At 42.7% G+C, this 16,750-nt stretch overlaps 1 protein-coding gene across 1 annotated transcript in view; it reads right to left on the bottom strand.

The window, feature by feature from the left end:
* The window catches only part of Gk5 (glycerol kinase 5), a 76,871-nt gene extending 60,202 nt beyond the window's left edge, over window positions 1-16,669 (bottom strand). Inside the window, exons 1-2 of the mRNA XM_048452531.3 lie at window positions 16,449-16,669; window positions 3,258-3,351 (exon numbers count right to left, since the gene is read on the bottom strand). Coding sequence (XP_048308488.2) covers window positions 3,258-3,351; window positions 16,449-16,610 — 256 coding nt within the window. The 5' untranslated portion in view covers window positions 16,611-16,669. The remainder of the gene's footprint in view (window positions 1-3,257; window positions 3,352-16,448) is intronic.
* Between the last annotated feature and the right edge of the window lie 81 nt (window positions 16,670-16,750).

Below are 16,750 nucleotides of genomic sequence, written 5' to 3'. Positions count from 1 at the left end.
TGATTGGAAGCGTGTTGCAGGCCTCAGAATTTCATAAAAAAACATCACGTCAATAGCAAAGGTTTAAAGAAAGAGTTTTCCATTACCTGGCAACAAGCTAAGGAGATTGTAAAGAGATGCCCTACTTGCTCTTTATATAACCAAACACCACTACCTGCAGGGACTAACCCGAAGGGTACTCAAAGGAATGAAATCTGGCAGATGGATGTCTTCCACTTTGCAGAATTTGGAAAATTAAAATATGTACATCACACCATTGACACTTATTCAGGCTTTCAGTGGGCAACTGCTTTAAGCACAGAAAAAGCTGACTCAGTAATCACACATTTATTAGAAGTTATGGCCATTATAGGTATACCTGCACAAATAAAAACAGATAATGGCCCAGCTTATGTCTCTAGGAAAATGAAACGGTTTTTTGCTTATTATAATATTAAGCATGTTACAGGTATACCATACAATCCTACAGGTCAAACAGTCATAGAAAGATCAAATCGAACTATAAAGGATATGTTAAATAAACAGAAAGGGGTGGAAAATGCTCCCAGAAATAGATTACATAATGCCTTATTAACCTTGAATTTTCTTAACGCTAATGAGAAGGGAACAACAGTGGCAGAAAGACATTGGATAATGGAAAAGTCTGCTGAACTAAATCAACCTGTTTATATCAAGGATGTGCTGACCTCTCAATGGAAGCCAGGAGATGTGCTACATTGGGAAAGGGGTTTTGCTCTTGTTTCCACACGAGAATAAAAATTGTGGATACCATCAAAATTAATAAAGGTTAGATTTGAAGAGAAGAAACCTCTTGGAAAGAAGAAATGACAGCATCTACGATAATGATAACCATACAGGTGGTAAGAAAAATATAGAATAGGAGCAGGGTTCTGTTCTTATCTCCACAGGAAAACACTCGTCTTTGAAAAATTCAAAGGACCCTGGATGTTTGAATACTGACAGATGGAAAAATAACTACCCAATATAGATTATCAAGAAAACTGAATAGGTTCTGTGAGTATGAAGCTCTGGAATATACTAAATCATATTTCTGAATTTATAGAGCTGATTTTGGAGTTGGACTCTTGGCTCGGTCCCTCTCTAATTCCAAGCCTGTTGTTAGGAGAAAAACCCAGAGTTTCTGGAGTTTCTGTCTTATGTCAAGAGCCATGATATGAGACAGAAAGAAATATGAGTTTAGAAAACATCTTTGTTTTTCTTCATATCTATCATACCTGTCATTGAATATGTCTGTCATACCTTTCATTGAATATATGTTTGTATATGTCTATATAATTAATGTTTAAGTTTTCCACAATGAACAATGAGTTTTTTCCGCACTGACATTTGAAGTTTCCAGGAAGAAGATGGGACCCCCATAACAACAACTCCACTTGGTTGATATGACGTCATGATACTGATAGTGCTACTACAAGTCCTGTTTCGGGTATCAGCTGCACAGATGATTCCAACTTGGTTAGCTGAAATGGTGCACATCTTGCACAACATTCTGGCTAGACCTCCACAAAATACTCAGAGACTGTTTGCAATTTTAAAAGACACTGATCTTGAAATTTAACCATCATTTTACTTTCACAGGATCCTCCAGAAAGAACCTCACCCCCATGACAGCTGGAAGTAATTCTAGAGGACGATGTCCCCTCTCTTAGCAATGTTTGTCCTCAGATTTAGGAATAATATTTAGAGATTGATTATAATTAGTATACGGTTTGAAAGTTTGGAAAGGAATTTTATAAGCTCAGGAACCTTTTTGAGAAAAAAAAAGAGGGAAATTGGATAGATAATAATGGTATTTGTGAGTTATTGTTTATAGATAATTACATCGGCATAGATTTTTGTATATGGATACAAAGTTAAATTATATTGAATATTGTATGTATGCATGCTTCTACCTGTTTAAAACATTTTTATGTATTGATATATATTGTATTGATATATGTATACCATATTGCAGTGTACACTTCTACCTCTGATTAAGATACTCATATATTGTTTATGTATTGATATTTATTGTTTACATTTGGAGGTCATTGTCCTCATTTATTGCACAGTTGTTTATTCTCTTAGTCTTTAAGTTAGATACATGTTAAGAATTGTAGATCAATAGTCATCTATGTCTGTCATATTTATGGTTAGACTAATCAGGTTCTTTAGATACATAGAGATTATATATAGTCTTCAACCTCTTTGAAGAGCTGTAGAAAATGGCATTTAATTTAATCTTAGAGTTCTGTGTAGTGAGACACAATCACTCCTGGCAACACCGACCTATTCCCGAGAGATTGTTGAGCACCAAAGACACTCCACTTGGAGCTTGTCTTCTTGACAAAACTGACCTCTGGGCAAGGAACTGCCCATACCTCAACTACTGACAAATACACGGTATCTGGAAATAGATAAGCAGAACTGTCAAATCTTACCAAGACAAGGTAAGACGGTTTTGAAAAATCTCTTGCCTGTTAAAATCCAGAAATGGATAAAATCCAGAAATGGATAAACAGAACTGTTAAATCTTGCCAAGACAGGGTAAGATGGTTTTGAAAAATCTCTTGCCTGTTAAAAATAATCTGTCAGTTATTCTAGGCCTTAGTCACAGTTGGTTGCTTCAACGCTACAAACAGATCTTTGGTGATTGCCCAGGTAGCCAGTTGTCTTTGTGATTTGTTGCATGTTTTGGAAGTTCTTTGATTGCACTTCCTAATTACTCAGGTAACATTATTTCCCTTCTCGGATCTTCTATGGGGTTGAAGACTAGATAAATGTAGCTACTTTCCTCTCATGACTTGGCCAAGTTACTTATTATACAAGACTTTAGCTAGTTAGAATAGGATATTTGTACTTATTGTATATAATTTTGTAGGTTTGTACTTACTGTATATAATTTCGTAGTAGGCTTAGAACTCTCTTACTTAAACAAAAGGGGGAGGTGCTGTGGGAGTACCTTCCACTGCTTCAGCCGATAGTCGCTGAAGCATGAGCCCACAAATGCTGTGGGAGCGCCTTCCGCTCCTTCAGCCAATAGCCGCTGAAATACTAGCCCACTGGGGCGTGGTATATCTCTCTTTAAAAGAAGAGCCGCTAGCCTCGGCTCAGCCTCTTGGTTCTGGCTCCTGCTCCTGCTCCAGCGACTAGGCTCCTTTCCTGACGATTTATGTGCATGTAAGTTTACCCCCCAAAATAAATGCCCCTTTAAAACATAACTGGTGTGGGATTGATTTGCCATTAAATCCTATTACCTTTGACAGCATCTTTTATTACAGCAACGAACTGAGTCCAGAGAGCATCAGGATCAATTTCAACCCAGCCAGGCTGAGGGTAAACATTTTCCACCTGTTCATGAAAACAGAAGCTTTAGTGAGAGTGAAATTAGACCAAGCTGATAATAGCTGCATCTTGAGATGACTGGTTAAAACAATTAATACAATCGCATTTAATTATTTCTTTTAAAGATTTATCTATGAAGGATACAATGTACTGCTATCAAGGAAGGCACCAGGTCTCATTACATTACAGATGGTTGTGAGCCACCATGTGGTTGCTGGGAATTGAACTCGGGACCTCTGGAAGAGCAGTTAGTGCCCTTACCCTCTGAGCCATCTCTCCAGCCCCCATTTAATTATTTTTTAACTGTTCAAAAAGATAGCTCAGCACTGATAATGTGCAAAACCATGGGTCCGTCCTCCACCTCACCCCCACGTGTCGGAAACAAAGCACAAGAGTGAAGCAGTTTACAGACACAGCAGAGGGTGCTTACAGAGGGTGTTACGGTCATTTTATCTTAGCTTCACATTCATTCTTCAAGATTCCTACACTGAAGGTATATTGTAATGAAGATACAAAAAGATTTTTTAAAAACATTTTCATGTGGGGCTGGAGAGATGGCTCAGAGGTTAAGAGCATTGCCTGCTCTTCCAAAGGTCCTGAGTTCAATTCCCAGCAACCACATGGTGGCTCACAACCATCTGTAATGGGGTCTGGTGCCCTCTTCTGGCCTGTAGGCATACACACAGAGAGAATATTGTATACATAATAAATAAATAAATATTTAAAAAAACATTTTCATGTAAATCAAAGAATAAACCCTCAGAAAAGGAAAGGAGGAGGGAAGTAGGGCAGTGTAGGGCTCTAAGGCCAGTGCCACAGACGTGTAAGAACAGCCTAAGCTACAGTGTGAGTTCCGGGCCAGCCTGGGCTACACAGCAAAACCCTGTCTCAAAATTAGCAACAATAACAACAAAGGCAAACAGAAAGAAAGAAGAAAGAAAGGGAGGGAGGAGGGAGCTATGAAAAAAAGGGAAAGCAGGGAAAGAGGAAGAAAAGATGCCCCAGGGTGTGGCTTAACTCCTGGGTCCACAGGAAGCTGCCCTGGTAGGAACATGCTGCTAAAGAACAAACCAAAGATGACAGAATGAAGACAGATCACAGCCCAGTTTCCTGCCTGACTACTCGGTTGTGCACACACAAGAACACATTTGAAAAAACACAAGCTGTTAGCCAAGCATAGTGGCACATACTTGTGATCGTAACACTTGGGAGACGGTGGCAGAAGAATCAGGAGTTGTAGACCAGTCTGGACTACACAGGGAGACTGATGGGGAAGCTCAGCCAATCACATCTGGCTTGGGTGTGGCCACCTGAAGTCAGGTATATGTATTAATGTGCATATATTTATAAATATATAGAGCTGGTTTTGGAGTTGGACTCTGGCTCAGTCCCTCTTCAATTCCAAGCCTGTTGTTAAGAGGAATCCCAGAGTTTCTGTCTCATGTCAAGAGCCATGATAGAGGACGGAAGAAATAATAATAATAATAATAATAATAATAATTTATAAACTTTCTTTGCATTTCCTCATATCTGTTTCTGTCTTTATCATACCTTTCATTGAATATATGTGTCTGTATATGTCTATATAGATAATGCTTAAGTTTCCCATAAGAAACAATAAATTTTCCTCCAGTAATCTTTTAAGTTTCCAGGAAGAAGATGGAGCCCCACAACAACAACGTCCTGATGCTGATAGCACTACTACAAAACCTGTTTTGGGTACCATCTGTACAAGACAGTTCCAACTGGGTTAGAGGAAATGCTGCACATCTTTTACAACACTCTGGCCAGACCTCCACAAAACACTCAGGGACTATTTGCAATTTTACCAGACCAAATATTAATCTTGTAATTTAACCATCATTTACTTTCACAGGACTCCCTAGGAAGAACGTCACCCCCATGACAGCTAAAAGCAATTTTAGAGGACAATGTCCCCTCTCCCAGCAGAGTTTGCCCTCAGGTTTAAGACAACATTTAGGGATTGGTTATAATTGGTATATGGTTGAGAGATGGGGGAGAAATTTTAAAGGCTCAGGGGTGTTCTTCAAAAAAAAAAAAAAAGGAGAGATAATTGGTGATGGGTTAATAGATTGGTGTTTGTGAGTTATTGTTTTTAGACAATTATATTGGTATCGATTCTTGTATACTGATACAAAGTTAAATCATATTGAATATTGTATGTGAGTATGCTTCTACCTCTGTTTAAAACATTTTTATGTATTGATATATATATAGTATTGATATATATATTTACCATATTGCAGTGTACATTTCTACCTCTGATTAAGATACTTATATGTTTATGTAATGATATACATTGCTTACATATGGAGGTCATTGTCCTCATTTATTGCACAGTTGTTTATTCTCTTAGTCTTCAAGTTAGATAGGTATTGAGAATAATAGATCAATAGTCATCTATGTTTGTCATATTTATATTTAGGCTAATCAGGTTCTTTAGATACACAGAAATCATATTCAGTATTATTTATAGCATAATCTTCAACCTCTTCAAGGAGCTGTAGAAAATGACATTTAATCTAACCTAGAGTTCTGTGGTAGTGAGACATAATCACTCCTGGCAACGCCGATCTATTCCCGAGAGATTGTTGAACACCAAAGACACTCCACTTGGAGTTTGTCTTTTTCTAAGCAGAACTGGCCTTTGGGCAAAGAAAAGCCCATACCTCGACCACTGACAGAGATACAGAGTATTCGTAAATAGATAAAATCAGGACTATCATATCCTGCCAAGACAGGGTAAGATAGTTCTAAAAAGTTTCTTGCCTTTGAAAATGATATGTCAGTTATGTTAGGCCTTAGCCAAAGTTGGTTGCCTCAACATTGCAAATGAGACTTTGGGTGATTGCCCAGGTAGTCAGTTGTCTCTGTCATTTGTTGCACATTTTGGAAGTTTCTTGGTTGTACTCAAGTAATATTACTTCCCTTCTCAGATCTTTGATGGAGTTAAAGATTAGATAATTGTAGTTACCCTCCTCATGATTTAGCTAAACTTAATTTCAATACATTATTTAGACTCCTGTTCCTATTGTATATAGTTGTATTGGGTTTGGTTTGATCTTGTTTAGACAAAAGGGGAAGATACTGGGGAAGCTCAGCCAATTACATCTGGCTTGGGTGTGGCCACCTGGAGCCAGGTAGATAAAGGGGGGGGGAGATAGGTGTGCGGGCTCTCTGCGAGGTGCTTGCCTGATCCATTTGGACATCGGAACTTTTACTCGGGTTGCATGAGTTTCCCCGTTTTCAATTATTAAATTATATCTGTTGTTTTGAGCTGGTCTGGTTATTTTAGCGTACCTATTAAATACATCATCACTTACAGGAGACCTTTTCTTAAAAAAACAAAACCTAAATAAACAAATGAATCAGTGAATAAATAAATGAATGAAAAATAATAAAAAAGCAAATGAACTATTAAATGAATGTTCCTGACACAGTAGTGGCACATGCCTATAACCCTAGTAATTGCGGGTGTGAGGATCTGACTTTGCAAACTCCATTTTAAAGAGGGGGCTTCAGCATAACCCTCATAATGAGCTGGGGAGTGGGCGATCTCAGCTCCAGAAATGTTCTGCCATAGCAGACATCTGAACAGATACCCTAAAAATGTCAATTAAGAAGATAGGGAGCGGGCTATAAAATTTAATGAGGTCCAGATGTTCTTGGAAGGCTTCCTGTCCTTGAAGATACCCTGTCAGTAATTTATGGCTCTTTGTTAGATTTTTTTGCCCAAAAACTGACCAATGGTTTCAGGAACCACCTTACCCTATGCCCTCCTTACCCAACCCCAAGATGATAGGACATGAACTCCCCTGATGACAGCTTTTTCCCTTTAAAAGTTCTACCCTCCCAGGGCTCCCTGCCACACTTTCTGCATCCACCATGCTAGGTGCTGGAAAGATGCTGGTCCAAACTTGAGTCTGAATATTAGAAAACCCTCATGTAATTTGCATCAGAAATCCAGCTCTGTGAATTCCTTTGGGGACCAGAAACTTGGGCACAACAGCAGGCAGAAGCAGGAAGTTCAGGAGTTCAAGATCATCCCCAACTCTATGGATAGTTCAAGGGCACTCTGTGTCATAAAACCTGAGAAGGGAAGGGAGAGGAGAAGGAATAAGGGAAGGGAGAGGAGAAGGAAGAAGGGAAGGGAGAGGAGAAGGAAGAAGGGAAGGGAGAGGAGAAGGAAGAAGGGAAGGGAGAAGAGAAGGAAGAAGGGAAGGGAGAGGAGAAGGAAGAAGGGAAGGGAGAGGAGAAGGAAGAAGGGAAGGGAGCCCAAGGGGTGAGAGGAAAGGGCAGGGGGAGGAAGGAAAGGAGGAGAGGGAAGTAAAAAGAGGGAGAGAAGGGAGAGAGAAGGGGAGGGGAGAGAGAGAGCAAAATGAAATTACAATGATATGTTAGTAGAAAATGACTGCCTATCAATATCCAACACAGGCTAAGATCCAGTATAAAGCTCAACAAACAAATGAACAATCCAATTTAAAAATGAGCAAAAGAGTAAAACAAGCACTTCCCAAGAAAAATAAACAGATGGTAAATACACACATGAAGATATTAAACTTCCTTAGTCATTAGAAAGATACAAACAGCCAGATGCACATGCCTTTAGTCCCAGGCAGAAGCAGGAGGATCTCTGTGAGTTCAAGACCAACATGGTCTGCATGCGGAGTTATAGGACAGCAAGGGCTACATAAGGAGGCCCTGTCTCAACAACACCTAAAATAAGTAAATAAATAAATGAATAAATAAACAAATGAAAGAAAGAAACCAGGTGGAGCTGGAGAGATGGCTTAGCAGTTAAGAACAACCACTCGCTCTTCTATAGTGGACCTGGATTCAATTCCTAGCACCCACATGGTGGCTCATATGGATCTCCCAGTCCCCATGGGCACTGCACATACATGGTGCACAGACATATATGCAGGTAAAAGATGCATACATATAACTTAAAAATTTTAAAATCTAAAAAAAAATCGTTTAAAAATAAACAAAATCCATGTGTTTCCACTAGTTGTAGATAAGCCTAAGGCGCTAATAATAATAACCCAGGCACTGGTAGATTCCTCAGCAGTCCCACCCCCAGAAATCAGATAATGGTAGAAAGAAAACTAAGGTCACAAAGCTGCCCCTCTAGCATCCCACACGAGTGCTGTCACATTGCGCCAACACACATACACTATGCCACGCAGGCAGGCACGACTGCACATGCAGGCACATACAGCACTAATACTACTGTGAATTAAACGTAAATAAATACATAAGCCACACAACAACAGTGACGGATATGCAGAGCGGGTGGGTCTCCATGAACTCTTAGCAAGGGTGTAAAATGGTGCAACCAATGTAGAAAGGGACTGGTTTGTTTTGTTTTTGTTTGGTGTGGTGTGGGGAAACAGCATCTCACACATAATTCAGGCTGGTCCCAAACTCTTGGCTTAGCTAAAGATGACTTTGAACTGCTAATTCTCCTGCCTCAGCCTTCCAAGTGTTATGTTATGTGCCTACACCTCTGGCTCAGCAATTTCTTATTAAGATAAGAAACATTAAGATAAGATAACATTCCTTTCCAGGCCTAATGGTGGCTTTAATCCTAGCACTCAGGAAGCAGGGGCAGGCGTATCTCTTTGAGGTCAACCTTGTCTACACAGTGACGTCTAGGCAAGCCAGGGCTACAAAGTAAGCATGTGTCTTTGAAAAAAAAAAAGAAAAAGATAAACACTCATTTACCATATGCCCCAACACACTAAATATTTGCCCCAGAGAAATGAGAACACTCCCATTGACATAAACATGCATAGGAAATCTATTCATAACTACCAGAAACTGAAAACAATCCAAACAGACTTCTACAGGAGAATGAATGTGGTGTGTGTGTGTGATGGATTTCCATCAGAAATAAAAGATGTGAGATTCAGTTCAGTGTAAGAACATTTGCCTCGCAAGTGCAAGGCCATGGTTCAGTCCCCAGGACCAGAAAGAAAACAAACAAATAAACAAACCAAGAATGAACTGTGGCGTGGGTGCATCTCAAAAGAAAGGCTATATTAACTGAATATAGCTGTCCTGAGATGCCTCCCTATGAGTCTATATAAGACATTTCTTTTTATCATTGTTCTTGATTTTGGTGTTGCTGTTTTTAATTCCAGTGGAAAGAAATGTTTATGTAGCACACTGCAAGGGGCTGCAGAGCAACAGCCTTGTGTTGCCCTCCTGCCTCAGCCTCCATGATTAAAGCAAACATTATCATATCCACTTTGTGTGTATGTGATATGTATGCTTGTATGCATGTGGGTGCACATGCGTGCATGTGTGTATGGAGATGTCATAGTTCCTTTATCTCTTGCTATAATAAAACGCCCTAATAAAAACCAACTGAAGGGCAACCATTTCTCAGGACCTGTTACACATGAGTTGCCTTCTTCCCTTCTCTTCTGCTCTCACCTACAATACAGCCTCTAAGGAAAAACCTTGAAGCAATTCAGAGACAAAGGGTTTTTTCTGGAGACAGCTCAAGGGTACATCACGTGGGGCAAGTTAAAGAGGCGGGAGCTTCAAGCAGCTGGTCACACTGTACCCACAGTCAGGAACAGGGTAAACAATGCCCTGCTCACATTCCCCATTGTCTACAGCCCAGGTCCCCTGCCCAACAGTTAAGATGGTCCTCCCACAAGGACTAAGCTAACCAGAATACTCCTTCATAGCCATGTCGTGTTATCAAGGGACACACTGCCAGATGATTCTAGATCCTAGATTCTGTCAGGTTGACAACATGAGCCATTCAAGAAGGCCTGCAAGGTAGAGGCTCTTCCTTGGATCCGGGACTTGTCCACGCAGCTAGGCAAGCTAGGTAGTTAGCTCCAGTAACCCTTCCTCCACCACGCAAGCACTGGGATCATAGGGGTGGGGGGCTGCCAGGCTCACCCAGTATTAACATGGATGCTCGAGATCCATCCTCATGCTTGTACGGCAAGCACTCACATCCACTGAGCCATATCCCCAGTGCCACAGTCAACTTTCCTAGACAGTCTTCAGAAGACAAAACTGTGTCATGGAGAAAGGGACAGGTGAGGTACTGAAGGAACACGACAAGGTGGTGTGGAAAGGAGGTTTTAGGTCTCATAGGTATCAAAACTCATAGAACTACATACAAAAAAAAATCTCCATTTTACTTTTTAACTTAAAAAAAGTTCAGATGAGAAGAAGAAAGAAAAAAAGAAAGAAAAAAGGAAAGAAAAGAAAAAAAATTCAGAGTGAGTTCCAGGATAGCCAGGACTACACAGAGAAACCTTATCTCAAAAAACAAAACAAAACAAAACAAAACAAACAAACAAACAAAAAAATTCCTTTTTGCTATTGGGTTGGGGGGCACGGGCACACGCATGTAAGTGCAGGTGTGCATGTCTGTGCTTGTGTGGAGGTCAGAGGTCACTGTGTCTTCCTCTCCCATTTACACCTTATTTTTTCAGACATGCTCTTGATCTCTACGGCTTCAGCTAGAATGGCTGGCCGCGGAGCTCCAGGGACCTGCCTGTCTCTGCCACCGTCACTCGCTGTGACATGAGTGCTCACACTGGCCAGCAGCGAGCACGTTAGCCACTGAGCCTCAACCCAGCCCAGGTGCCTTAGTCGGCGAGGACCTGACGTGCCTCAGGCTGGCCTTCAACTCCTGGTCCTTAGCGAGGTGTGCCACTATTTTCATTTTCCCATTTTATTTCAGTTAATAGTTGGAAACAAAAAAGCTTTAAGGGCTTAGAGCGATGCCTTAGTTGTTAAGGGTACCTGCTGCTCTTCCTGAGTAACTGAGTTCAGTTCCCAGCACCCATGTCAGGCAGCTCACAGTCATCTTTAGCTCCAACTCTATCCCCTGCAGGCACTGACATACATGTGGCATGCACTCTCTCATACAAACATACATACCCATAAATAAAAAATTTTAAACAGTCTTTAAGAAATGTTTTTACGAGTCTATGGCTTGAAGTTTAGCTGATGAACATGTATGTTTATCCCCAATACTTTTCAAGACTCTGCTAAAAGAGAAACAACAAAACTGCGTAAAGATATCCAGGTGTGGGCTACGCACCTGCTATCCCAGCACCAAGAGGTCTGTTTTCAGTTTCAGGGCAGTTTGGATTACAAACAGAGACCCTGTCTCAAAAAGAAGGCACCAGGCTAAGGACAAAGAGAAGAGAACCAACAGGATCTGAGTGGATTTAACAAGTGAACAGAGAATGGGCACCTGCAAATGCTTGGCACGGGAGACAATGCCCTGCTCAGATTACACTGCCACTCCCGCTACCCCTTCGGTCCAGTACACTCAAAGTAAAGCCATGAGTCCCTCTAATGCCCTACGAGACGCGAGTCATTCTGCTGCCCGTCTGCCCCCAGACATGGAGCACCCACAGGTATGTCTCCTCTGTCCATTTTTTCCTCAGCATCTACGAGTGCCTATGATTTCATAGGCACTGCAGAGACCAAGGGGGTGTGTGCCAGTCACCCAAACTCTCAGAAAGCAGCCCATAGCAGAGACCAGGGATTTAGGGCTGAACCCTGGAAAAGGGAAGACAATATGATTGCTGGGAGAGACGTCTTTGTAAGGTTTCCTGAAATCACTTAGTCCTGTCTCTGCTTTTCATTGCCAGGCAACAGGACTAGGCTCACTCTCCGGAGAAGGTGAGCTTACAAATATTACCCAGGCTACAGTGCTTCTGGAAAAGCAAGGTACTAAAAAAATGAACAGACAACCCACCAAGAGTACCATTTGAAGGAACTTTCCAACATGGGAGAAGTGGTCAGAATAAAGAAAATTGGAGGGGCTGGAGAGATGGCTCAGAGGTTAAGAGCACTGACTGCTCTTCCAAAGGTCCTGAGTTCAATTCCTGGTGCCCTCTTCTGGCCTGCAGGCAGAGTACTAAATACTGTATGTGTAATAAATAAATAAATCTTTAAAAAAAAAAAAGAAAGAAAATTGGAGAGCCGGAGGGTACCAAGGTGATGTGTGTGTGTGTGTGTGTGTGTGTGTGTGCGCGCGCGTGTGTGTATGTGTGTGGGTGCACTATTTTCTATGGTGTTCCTGACAAGCAGGTTCAATAAAATCTACTCCCTCCCACGGAGTAATTCTACAAGGCTTTTCTGATTGTGCTAGAATGAATGTTTCAACTGCAGCAAACGATTCCTCCCTCTAAACAACTTCACTTGGGTGACCCCGCTTCAAGCCTCCAAATCTTTAGATCAAATAGTGGGACTTCCAGATTCCATCCCTCCTCTGCCCCAATTTGGACAGCTCAAGCCATATTCATTTTCAGCTGCTATAACAAAACACCTGAGAGTTTGTTTTTAGAGGTTCAGTTTTAGAGGCTGACAATTCCAGATCATGTAGCCCCCTTAGGTCAGCAAGGGCTCCCTTGGCTGCATCTTACCGCCATGGAGGGAGACAGCCTTCTACCAGGAGCAACACAAAAAGAAGAAACAGGCAGGCATGGTGGCACACCCCTATGATCCAGGCACTTAGGAGTCTTGTACAGGAGTATCATCAAGAATTTGAAGTCACCAGAAGTGGGGGAGCAGGGTGGTGGCGGCACATGCCTTTAACCCAGGTGGATCTCTGTGAGTTCGAGGCCAGCCTGGTCTACAAGAGCTTGTTCCAGGACAGATTCCAAAGCTACAGAGAAACCCTGTCTCAAAAAAGAAAAAAAGGAAAAAAAAAAGTGGGGACGCAGGGAAGGAAGAAAAGGAGGAGAAAATAGGAAGAGGGAAGCAGGAGGAGGGGAAAAAAGGAGGAGGAGAAGGGGAAAGAAAAGAAGGGGAAGAAAGAGGAGGGGAAAAGAGAAGAAAGAAAAGGGGGAATGGGGAAAGAGAAAAGGGAGGAAGATGAGGAAGGAGGAGAGAAAGGAGGAGGAGGAAGAGACAGGAAGCAGAGAGCAGGAAGGCAGTGTTCTAGCGGCCTGTTAAGCAGAGAAGTACCTTACTCCCCTTCAGGACAGCTCCCTGAGGATCTAATGACTTCTCCCTAGGACCCACCTCTTACAGAATCTACAGCTTCCAAAGCACCACACTGGCTGCCAAGATTCTAACACTAATCCTTAGGAGCAAACTCAAACCATAGGAATCCCTAAACATGTAGCATGAGAAACGTGCCCCCTGCGGAAGAGGACTAAGCCCAAACAGGAGGAAACAGTGAAAGTTAAGAAGAAAACACCTGCTGGTTTAAAAGGCAGGGTCCTTTTTTCAAGTGTGGCCCCGGCTTTCCACCGCTGGAGGCCTTGATGCCCCTGTGCTGGGACCTTCTGTCCTGCTCCTCCAGCCATGACATCTTATGGTTTTCTCAGAAGCACGATGTCCCACTGGGAGGAGCACGATGCATTTCCCTAGTTTCCAAATCAAAGTATCAATCTACATCTGAGGACTGCAAATGCGGACCTCTGTTCCAGTATTTAACACCATTTATTTATTTATTTATTTATTTATTTATTTATTTTAGGATTTTCTGTGTGTGACTAAACGCTTAATGCTCAGAGCATGTAAGAAGATCAGAGATCAATTGGACAAGTCATTCCTCTCCTACCATGTGGGTCCCAGGAATTGATCTCAAGTCATCAGACTTGGCAGCAAGGAACCTTACCCACTGGTCCATCTTGATGGCCCCAAGAAAGTCTTAAAAAAAAAAAAAAGCTACTGGGGTTAAGGATGTAACATGCAGGACCTTGAGGGGGTGAGGGTGGAAGGGAGGTTCTCCAACATCACCATAAAAAAATGAAAAGAAAATATTACAGAAGTCTCCAGAAACACCTCATACAAACTGAATGCAAAAATTCATGTTTGGATTTCAATTTGAACTTAAAGATCATGGGTGCCTGTCCTGCTCATGTATTCAAAGGATGATCTCTTCTTGTTTTTTTATTTCTTTTCCACATGACATGTTTGGCTGTATGAATCAACTCCTCCTACACTAAGATTTTAGTTTTTTATGAATAATCCTTCCATTGTATTAGAAAGGGTGTGAGTTCCATTACGAAGACAGACACAGGGCTGGACTCAGCAGTAAAGCTGCTCTTCCAAAGGACCCGGGTTCAATTTCCAACACCCACATGGCAGCTCCCAACTGTCTGTAACTCCAGTTCCAAAGGATATGGCATCCTCACAGATGTAGGCAAAACACCAATGCACATCAAATAAATATTCAAAATGAAGACAGACAAATGATGTGGCTAAGTCACAGTCACACGAGGGGGTAAACTGCAGTCCTAGGACTTTAAGTGCATATCGTTTATTCTATTTTTATTTCATCATGAGCCAGGGTCTTACTGTGTAGCCCTGGCTGGCCTGGAATGTGCTCTCCAGACCAGGCTAGCCTTGAACTCAGAGATCTGGCTGTCTCTGCCTCCCCAGTGCTGGGGTTAACGGCCTGTGCCACCACTGCCCAGTGTCTACCAACTTGTTAAATTTTATTAAAATTTGTATTTTTTGGGTGGGTGGGGGGAACACTTGTGCCATGGCTTAAAGTGCAGAGATCAAAGGACAACTTGCAAGAGACAGTTCTCTTCTCTCTCAATGCCCTTCCCAGGGATTCAGTTCAGGGTATCAAGCTTAGGAGCAATGTGTAATCAATCATCTTTACCTGCTGAGCTGTCTCCTTTATGATCCAAATACTCATTCACTAAATAAAAAAAAAAAACTAAAAATTCACTGCTTAAGCAAAAGTACTCTGTGACTAGAATTATAAGAAACACTAAAAAGTATCCTTGTGTTTGTGATAAAGACGTGCAATGACACAAGAGCTCAGTGTCTGCCTCTTATCCGTCCTTTCCGGTTGGGACAGCTATGGACTAAGTGGGTGGACCATGCTCTTACCCAGTTAGCCAGAGAGGGAGCCACGGCAGACCCAATTCACCTCCTAGTACAGAACCCTGAATGAGTCTCTTCTGCAAAGTGCATGTTCAAGGCAGTCACTGCTTACTTTTACTCTACCAGTGGGTTCCTGGGAAATTGCCGAGATAAAAAGCATCCACAGAGTGAAAAGCAGGGTAGCACATTGAAAAAGAGTCCAGAGCTGTAGGGAAGCAGTTAGATGTCTCTCATCTTCTCTAAAATCTTAAACATTAGAAAACGCTGGCATTGGCAGGGCACCAGGAGGCACCAGGAGGCAGAGGCAGGTCAGTCTCTGAGTTCAAGGCCGGCCTGGTCTACAATGTGAGTTCCTGGACAGCCATAACTGTTACACTGAGAAACCCTGTTTCAAAAAAACCAAAAGAAGAGGAAGAGAGAAAATAATGCTGGTATTGAAACCAGCATTGAAAATTGCTGGTATATAAGAACACTATACCAAATCAACTGCACTGATCAGTGTATAGAAATCAGCACTTCACTATAAACGGGTGTTGGCCGTTGACCAGTATCATCAGCAGGTTAAGGCTTTGCTAACAAAGACCAGCCAATGGCTTGGCAGGCTTCTCAAGCCTGAAGAAGATATTTTTATGAATTTTCAAAGATGGAAAGAACTACGGACAAGTCAACTTTCAAAACTTGTTCAGTATCTCCGATCTCCTGGGAAGTCAGATGGTAATGTGAGGACCTAGCACTTTCAAGAACACAAAGATGACAACCAGTAAGACGGCATGGCAGCTAAAAGTGCTTCCAGCAAGCCTGACGGCCTGAGTCAATTCCAGGGAGAAAATGGAAAGTTGTCCTCTGTCCCCCAAAAGTGCACCACAGCACACGAGCACATGCAGACACACATAATAAATAAGTGTAATGAATTGTTTTTAAATGACACAACCGAAAAAACGTAAGTTTACAGTCCATCAATATCTGAAGAACTAAAATGTGTGAAGACAAGAGTTGGAAAGTCGATGGGGAAGTGCAGAAAAACCCAGGAAATCACAAACCGCCTTCTGTCCACATACACGCAGGCTGTCCGCGCCGCCCAGCGAGTCACCTCAGTTCCACCCAGGTAAAGCTAGAGCAATGAGCCCCGTGGGACAGGAAGCGAGCGACAGGCACCGGGCCACACTGGCCTGAGTCCCCAGGGGTGCAGAAGGAGCGAGGGTGCAGCCAGAGCCCCAGACCCGCCCTCCACGCCCAGTCACCTTCTGCGCGCTGGAGCCTCGCACCCGTGTCGTCCGGTCATAGACGTGGCAGCGGATCACCGTGCTGCCCACGTCCAGCCCTAGCACGAAGCGGGAGGCCGAAGAGGCCGGAGCGCTCGACTCCTCGCGCCGCTGCTCTGCACCCGCCTGCAGCCCCAACATCGCGACCCCGCGCGCCGCAGCCGCCACCCGGCCGGCCAGGGACGAGCTATAAACGCCAGACCCCGGGCGGGGCGCGCGCGGCCCGGACACCACCCCCACCGCGCCCTGCCCCGCCCCTCCGCGAGATTCGGCCCCGCCCC

The sequence above is a fragment of the Myodes glareolus genome, chromosome 4 (genome assembly GCF_982192425.1).
Source record: "Myodes glareolus chromosome 4, mMyoGla1.1, whole genome shotgun sequence".
Taxonomy (NCBI): Eukaryota; Metazoa; Chordata; class Mammalia; order Rodentia; family Cricetidae; genus Myodes; species Myodes glareolus.
The sequence above is the reverse complement of the archived record's forward strand: the minus strand, read 5'-3'. Positions and strand labels throughout refer to the sequence as shown.